Source organism: Colobus angolensis, unplaced genomic scaffold (genome assembly GCF_000951035.1).
Source record: "Colobus angolensis palliatus isolate OR3802 unplaced genomic scaffold, Cang.pa_1.0 Scaffold147, whole genome shotgun sequence".
Classification (NCBI taxonomy): Eukaryota; Metazoa; Chordata; class Mammalia; order Primates; family Cercopithecidae; genus Colobus; species Colobus angolensis.
The window spans coordinates 6,895,400-6,904,169 of record NW_012114566.1 but is presented as its reverse complement, the minus strand read 5'-3'; the positions used below and the strand labels follow the sequence as shown (position 1 = coordinate 6,904,169).

General features: G+C 38.4%; 1 protein-coding gene across 3 annotated transcripts in view; it reads left to right on the top strand.

Moving 5' to 3' along the window:
- The window catches only part of GTDC1 (glycosyltransferase-like domain containing 1), a 353,921-nt gene that overhangs the window by 88,010 nt on the left and 257,141 nt on the right, over positions 1–8,770 (top strand). For all 3 annotated transcript variants that reach the window (XM_011935699.1, XM_011935701.1, XM_011935700.1), the window contains one exon: positions 1,391–1,592. In XM_011935699.1, the coding sequence (XP_011791089.1) occupies positions 1,414–1,592 (179 nt within the window). In that variant the 5' untranslated portion in view covers positions 1,391–1,413. The remainder of the gene's footprint in view (positions 1–1,390; positions 1,593–8,770) is intronic.

The window sequence follows — 8,770 nt, the reverse complement described above, 5'->3', positions numbered from 1 at the left end:
GCGAGTGTACCTGTCTGATTCTTACTTTGGAAGCTTCCTTTCAGGGGTGTACTCCACCGTGTGAGGTGTGGGGTGTCGGTCTGCCCCTAGTGGGGGATGTCTCCCAGTACTCAGGGGTCAGGGACCCACTTGAGTAGGTAGTCTGCTGGTTCTCAAATCTCAACCTCCGTGTTGGGAGATCCACTGCTCTCTTCAAAGCTGTCAGACAGAGTGGTTTGCATCTGGAGAGATTTCTGCTGCTTTTGTTGTTGTTGTTGTTTAGCTGTGCCCTGTCTGTAGAGGTGGAGTCTACAGAGACAGGCAGGCCTCCTTGAGCTGCTGTGAGCTCCACCCAGTTCGGCTTCCCAGCAGCTTTGTTTACCTACTTAAGCCTCAGCAATGGCGGGCGCCCCTCCCCCAGCCTCGCTGCTGCCTTGCTGTTAGATCGCAGACTGCTGTGCTAGCAATGAGGGAGGCTCCGTGGGCGTGGGACCCTCCCGGGCAGGTGTGGATATAATCTCCTGGTGTGCCCATTTGCTAAGACCCTTGGTAAAGCGCAGTATTGGGATGGGAGTTACCCAATTTTCCAGGTAACTTTTGTGTGTTTTAGTTCCCCTGGCCAGGAAAAGGGATTCCCTTTCCCCTTGTGTGTCCCAGGTGAGGCGATGCCTCGCCCTGCTTCACCTCTCGCTGGTCAGGCTGCAGCAGCTGACCAGCACCGATTGTCCGGCACTCCCTAGTGAGATGAACCCAGTACCTCAGTTGAAAATGCAGAAATCACCTGTCTTCTGTGTCGCTCGCGCTGGGAGCTGGAGACTGGAGCTGTTCCTATTCGGCCATCTTGCTCCGCTCCCCGCCTTCTTTTAAATACGTATTCACTAGGGGCAGTTATACCTGCTGAATTTAGAGATGTAGTAATACAAGAGTTACAGAATCAGAGAATTTCTGAACCAGAAAGGGCCTAATAAATGAAGGGCTCTTGAAGTGAAAGTCGTCATTAGAAGATGAGTTCAGTGACTGTCTAAGACTAGAGCTCTAAGTCAAGTAGTTTCTGAGATTACTGAGTTAGGCTTACAGCTTAACAAACCAGGAAGTGAGTGATCATAGCAGGTGAGGGCTTTCAGCTTTCTGGTGTTGGAGAAAAAACTAAGAGTCATAGGGGAGATAATCTTACGACATGACGAAAACAAATCAGAAAAATAAAAACACCTTTATTTCTTCTTCTTAACACAAATGATATAAAACTTTAAGTGTTATATACTTTTTTAAATAATGGGATAAGCCTATTTTAAAAAACAATACATTACTAAATTATTTGTATTTTCTGAGTATAAAATTTGAGCTTATTTTTATTAAAAATTTTATACATGTATGTAATGGAAAAAATACACCTTTTTTGGTTGTTACCTAGGATCTGAAGGTTTGAACGGGCCAATGAGTATCCTCATCATTGAAGCATTCTACGGAGGCTCCCATAAACAGCTGGTGGATCTTCTCCAAGAAGAGTTAGGAGACTGCGTCCTTTATACTCTTCCTGCAAAGAAATGGCATTGGAGAGCCCGGACGTCTGCTTTATACTTCTCTCAGACCATTCCCATCAGTGAGCATTACAGGTAATTAGAGCTCAGGATGCATTTTCAGCTTTTACAAAAGAATACCTGTTATGAGGATGTTGCTTCTCTATCAGCATCTTTGAGAATTTCTGCAACTATGAAATTGGTTATTATGACTACATTAGATATTTCTTTAGAGAAAGCAGAGCAGTGAAGTACATTCATCCTCTAAAGACACCTGGTCAGTGGGAAAGAAGCTTCATTTAGAACCAACCACATGTGTTTTCTCATTGTCTTGTGATTTCATTATGTACATGGGTGTGAGTGTGGGTAACAATTTTTGGCCTGAGAGAAGAGTAGATCTTCTAGTTTGGTTCATTGTATCTGCTTTGTACTAGGAACCAGAGTTCAAAGGCAGATATGTCCAAGGCTTTAAAGTCTGTTGAGGCAGATATAGGCAAGTGCAATGAGAGGTGAAAAATGGAGAGGTTGATTTGGACTGTGACAAACTGGAGGTGACTTTATAGAGTTGGTAACCTTTGACTTATTCTTGAAGGATGAGTAGATTTGAGGGACACAGAACTCAATTCAGAATTCTGGTTTGTTAGGAAGTAGGAACTAGGAGGACCTATTAGAAAGAGTCTCATGAGCTGGGTATGGTGGCATGTGCCTCTGGTCTCAGTTACTCAGGAGGCTGAGGTGGGAGGATTACTTGAGCCCAGGAGTTCAAGGCTCTAGTGAGCCAGGATTGTGCCACTGCACTCCAGCCTGGGCAATGGAGTGAGATCCCCATCCCTAATAATAATAATAATAATTTAGAAAATAAGAGTCTTACGGGACACACTGAGAAGATGGAGGTAAATACTCATTACATTTTAACTGAGGGAAGAGACAGGATGGAATCCCCTTGAACATCTCTTCCTCCTTATTCTCCATTTGTATGTATTCCTGTGTATTCTCCTGATGGTTAAATAGTGGAAGACTATCCTATGGTGGTTAACATAGCTAATGTTTTTGCCATTTATTATCACCAATAATATAAAACTTTAAGTGTTACATACTTTTTTAAATAATGGGATAAGCCTGTGTGTAGGACTGCATTGGTTTGGGCAGGAATGAAAAGTTTTGGGCTGATAATGAATGGAGTTAGAGCAGATAGGTTCTTAGAGGAAAGACATGTTGGAAGCTGCAATGCCCACCTTACCTCTAGTACCTGTACCCATCTGCTGCTTGTAAAGTGGCCACAGGAGACATAGCAGCTTGTGACTTAAATGTAACTTGCTGTTCCTAGTAGAAACTTGAGGAATTCAGAAAGTAACCATTTTCTGTATGAAAGCCATGTATCGTCTCTGAGAATGCATAGTGTCAGATGGAATAACAGTGAGCATTCCAGTTACGTGGCTTAGGATTTTAAAAGTAAAATGCTGTTTTAGTGCGTATTCAGAATTTTTTTTTTAATGTAAAGTGTATCCTTCTTTACATAATTTAGTGTTTTATATTCTGATATAGTGAATATTGTGAATATAGTAATAAGTGAATATTGTTGAGTCACTAATAGTATGAGGAATTTCAATGAACATGTTAATATAAAAGTTGTGACTATTGCTGTGTTAAAATATGACTGTTTATGGTTGCTTTCACATCCCATTTAATTGTGTTTTTGCAGCACCAATTGTATTATATTACTTAAGGTCAAGTAATCCAGTTGACTTTATGGCACTTTTTCATTTAACAGTACCATTAAATATAATAAATTTCTACAGTGATTAGAACATTAAAATGAGCCATCTCTTTATCTGTTGTTTGATTTCATTTTGATTATGCAGTTTTTCAGAATTACATTATTGTATCACAAATATATGTGTGTGGATAGCAAGCAAACACTTCTGCGCATATGGCTTCCCTACTCCCTTTGAAGCCTGAAGCATTTGAGGCTAAGTGTCACAGTGCTCTTTGAAGCAGTCTTATTTGGGAGGTGGATATCTGAAAGATCATGATGTATAAAGCCTTACTCTCTGATAGCCATAACCTCCACGACCTAACAATGGTATCTGTCATCTTTCAAGGTATGCCATTTAGCCTTTGCAGTTAACCATACTAATCTAATCAGTCTTTAACCCAAAGACATGTCTTACCAGTTTAACTTATATTTGAACAATGATAACTTCTCTACTCTTTACCAAGTAACTTTTTTGAATACTTTTAGAAAAGTAGCAGTAGCATGAAAACTTGATCGCACGATAGTAAGTTAACAAATACGTGCATTCAATCCTAGATTGAAGTGCAGGAGTAACCTTTTGTTACACCAAGTAAGTCTGAGATCTGTGGAGATTTTTAAAGATATGAAAAATTTTTGCTTTCCAGTTGTTACTGTTTTTGTATACTTGGTGCATGAAATCATCAAAACTCATAAAGGTAAAATGATTAAGCACCAATATTGCCTACTATGCAAAATATTCTGAACAAATACGATTGTGTCTGATGAGAAAGACTTTGAATGTAGGTACATATTGGTGTTTTTCTCAGCTTCTGAACATGTAGTTGTTGCTGTTACAACTGGGGTTCTGTTCTCGTGCTTGTACTTCATGGATGCAGACATCATCCAGATAGAACATTACTATCTGAAATGTATTTTATTATTAAAAGAATAAATGCTTCAGCCTAATTTATCAGTTTGATTCTGCTTTATCTTGACAACTAAAAGAATATATCATGATTCATGTTAGAGATGTTTAGTTTTATTATAGATTACGAAAGCTCAACAAGTTATTTTGTCAAAAACTGTCAATAGTTATTGTTATTCTTAGGTTATATTATAGCTTTGCCTTAGATACTTCACAAGATACAGAAAAAAGTTTTGACTGTGGGGCTTGAGGGAAGGCGTTAACTTTTGTGTTATGAAATGTTAATCATTCGTTCCAGGATGAAGCATTTCTACTCTCTTAGACTGTACCTTAAACTAGATATCGAGGATATTTTATTCATTTTTCATTCTGTAGTATCTTTACTGAACTGAAAGAATCTCTGTTATTTAAAAATCATTTTTTCACCCTCAGATGCTTACAGTTACATTTTTTGTTTCATCTGAGGTATTGTGACACATACTGATCATTGCCCACTTAACAGCCTTCTTCCTTGTTAACAGAATCACAGTTTTCTTTACGATGGATAAGTATCCAGCCCTTGGGAGTGAAGCAATATGGACTTAAATTAGTTAGGATGATCCCATTCTCCTTTGCCAGATTTTCCCTACTCTCCTTGCAGCTTGGGTTGATCAGTCTCCAAGTTGTGGCAAATTAGAGTTAAGTGGGTGACTACTGGGAGTTCTTCCAGCGAAGTGGGTTGATTTTAAATTTTACTGATAAAAGAAGAAGGCCAACTCCCCTTTCCTACATTTGACTGGTTGTGATGTCTGCATCCATGAAGTACAAGCACGAGAACAGAACCCCAGGATTGCCATAAATGGCTAATGGGAGGCTGCAAAGTGCCTGGATTAGTGGTGGATATGTGATTTGAGTTCAAGTCTGGCCACTTGCAAAGAGTATATACTATTTGTTCTTCTTAAGCCCATTGTCTTAACAACTATTCTGTCTTATTTCCAGTTAAAGCATGGTAAATTATGTAATTAAATTAAACCTAAATATGTGTTGATTAAAATATATATTATTATATTTTACAGTTAGAAGTAGGTATGGTACTTCTCCCAGTCTTGAGACGTATTGCAGTTCTTGATTCTTGTTGGACGCTGGAGGGCCAGACACCACGTGTTTTCTGGGTCTGTGAATCTGTGATGTTCTCTTAATCCTCAGAAGTCACAGGTCATTTGAATTTTCCTCTTTTGAGACTTTTCTGTCATTTAGCCTACTAGCTTTGCTATCCTATACTGCCTTGTTGTGGGGTCTTCTTTTGGTTTGTTTTTGTACCAATCTTGCTCTCCTATCTAGCCAGCACACACCGCAGCCTAGTTCTAGACTTGCATGGCCCTTAGGGCTTCTTCCACAGTATTTAATCTCACTAAAGTTTCCTCTGATTGACAGGATTGTTTAATTTAGGCATGCTGACTTCATGTTGAAAATGTAGCTGACAATTAGTTAGGATGATCCCATTCTCATCCTAGATTCAGTAGATCTACCAATCTACTGAAGTAGGATAATCCTGCAAACCAAATAACCAACCATTTGGTCAGTCTCTGCCACTTTCTGTCTGTCTCTTTCCTCTCTCCCCTACTCTTCTCTTTCTGATATACACATACATGGGTGCGTGCGCACGCGCGCACATACACACACACACACACACACACACACACACACATTCTTCATTGTAAAACTAGAACTTAAACCTGTCATCATTATCCCTAAAGGATGGTTTCTAGGCTTCATCTTTTCCATGTTCATTTGTGTTCCTTTGTCAGTGTTCTCAAGATGAAAATATTCCAGTTAGAAGGGGTTAGGAGGGGGACAAGGTTTTCTTGTTATGGAGTTTGTAGTTTATTCTTACCACAGATTGCCAATTCAAAAGTGTTTGTGTAGTTAGTAGCAAGCACTGTGAAACTACTGCTTCCCAGGAGTTAAGCACTGCAGTACAACTTCAAGTAGATACTTCTAATATCCTTTCTAGCTTATTTTAAAAAATAAAATATTATATGTAAGGTTCTATATGGCTTTTAAAAGACAAACTGGATGTTTATTATACTTTTACAGAGGGGAGACAATCATTATTTTTAATGAACGGAATGGAAGATAAAAGGGGAAAAAACCCATCCCCAAATGGATGCAAAATATATTATATAAAAGAACTCTGACTGTAGAATAAGGGCCATCATAGTTTTGGTTTTATAATTAATGTGCTTGTGTTTAACGTAATAATTGAGACTATTAGTCTGATTTTAGAGCACTTCTTATCTCGTTTTTAAGTGTTGAGTGTCTTCATGGTTAGTCTGCATATGACAGGAAAAAAATTAGAAAAATGAAAGATGTATTTAATTCTGCTTTCATCTCTAACATTTATTTGTTTATCTGAGAAAGATTTTATGCTTTTATGAAGGTCTTAGTCAATAAGTTTACTTTTGCTACTGTCTCTGATTTCCTGTACATGAGGCCTCCAGAGCTACGATGCAGATACTCTGTTGCCCTTTCCTTTCCTTATCCTTTCTTTAGGCAGCTTGCATGCTTTCTTATTTTCTTGGGGTCACATTTGGCCAGCTACCCTCTTTGGAGCACATTGTCCTTTCCATTAATGACTAATTCTTGTTCATCTTTCATTTATTCATACTGTTCCGTTGTTCAGGCCCTGGTGTTTGTTCACCCCCATGGACCTGCTGGTCTTCTGAGCTGCCAGCCCACAAAGATAACTGCAAGGGGGAAGCAGGAGCTGAGTCACACCTACTGCTCACAAAAGGGAAGTAATGTTCATTTCATCCTTTTATCTTTCTAAAGAACATAATTCTGTATTTTAGTGAATTTTTTCCTAAAGTCTCTCCTATGTTTTTCTTTGTTCACCATCTCATACTGATAATAAAAATGTAATACTCCCCTTCTTTACAAGAAAGTCCTGGTTGAATATGTGTAGTTGAGAGCGCATTGAGGGGTGGGATGGTTTGGTCAAAATTCCTCCAGACTAGTTATCTTTTCGTTCTTTTCTAAGCTTGTTTCCATTATTCTTTTCTGTCATTAGTATTTATTAAGAGATTTTATGTTAAGAGCCAGTGCCTATGCTAGCACTGGTGATACAAAGCCAGACTTGACAAACATGGACATATGGTGCTAGCACACAGCAAGCACTTAGTGAACCCTTTGTTGATTGAAAGAAAGCTTAGTGCCTATGTCCATTTGCTGATACTTGTAACCTTGATTAAATAATCCCTGATTGAAAGCCATCCGTGATTTCCTATTGCCTATGTAAAATCCAGAGTATGCACAAGGTTGCTGTGGTCCTCGCGAACTGGGCGCTGTCTGCCTCTGCAACTTCATCTCATACCCTGTCTTCTCTTTAATGTGCTGTAGCAGCACTGGCCTTGTTTACTCACTTTGACACATCAAACTTTTTCCTGCCTCAAGTCCTGTTACTGCTTGCTGATTCCTTTGTTGGCAGTACTTACTCATGTCTCCAACCCACACCCCTTGTTCTTCCTGGCTTTCTCAAGTAGCTAAAGTTTTCATCATTTCAGAGAGACCTTTTCTGAGCACCCGATGTAAAATGAGACCTCTACTTTAGCACTCTTTCTCCTTCTGTAATAACATTTTATATAACTTGTAATAATTTTGTTTGCTTGATTTTTTTCTCCCCATTTTATTCTAAGCTTTATGATGACAACGGTCATATCTATCTTGTTTATTGTTTTATCCCTAGTACCTAGTATGCCACCTAGCAGATAGTAGCTGCTTAGAAAATATGGTCTAAGGAATGATTTATTAGAGTTTGAAAAATATGGTTGCCTTTCACTTTGTTAATTTACTTGCTTTTTTCCTGCTCTGGGCACTACCAGTATCCTCTGCCTAAAGATATCATCTCTTCTACGTAGAAACACAGAAACTAGTCACTTAAGGGCTGGTGTTACTCAGTTTTACTGGATTAAACTAAAGAATTCCGTACACACTGTTTTCACTTTCATGGGTTATATTAATCAGACTATGAAAGCTGTCATTATCTGTTGTGTAAATTTTGACAAAAGAAAATATAATTTTCTGGAATTTCCCTTTCATAAAAGTATTTGTAGAAAAAAAGTTTCTTAGTTCAGGAACTACTAGTCTAGAACAAGCTTGTCCAGCCCGCAGCCCAGGACAGCTTTGAATGTGGCCCAACACAAATTCTTACATTTTCTAACTTTCTTAAAACATGAGATTTTTTTTTTAAACTCATCAGCTATTGTTATTGTTTGTGTATTTTATGTGTGGCCCAAGATGACTGTTTTTCAACATGGCCGAGGGAAGCCAAGATTGGACACCCCTGATCTAGAACATGCCTGTGATATTGTGTAAAATTTCATGTGATTGTATTTTAAGGCTTTTTAGTTTTGACAGTGGCCACCCATGAACAGTAACTTTTAAATTTATGGAACAGACACTATCAGAATAAATGACAGATTACAATTTGGCCCAAAGAAGTATTTTGCTTGGACACTGTAATTGTTTAAACATTTTTTAAAATTAATGCTTTTAGACAGATAGACATTCTTCATTTTGGTCACAAATACTAATAATGGTCACCATTGTTTTATACCAGCCTAATTTTCACATTTA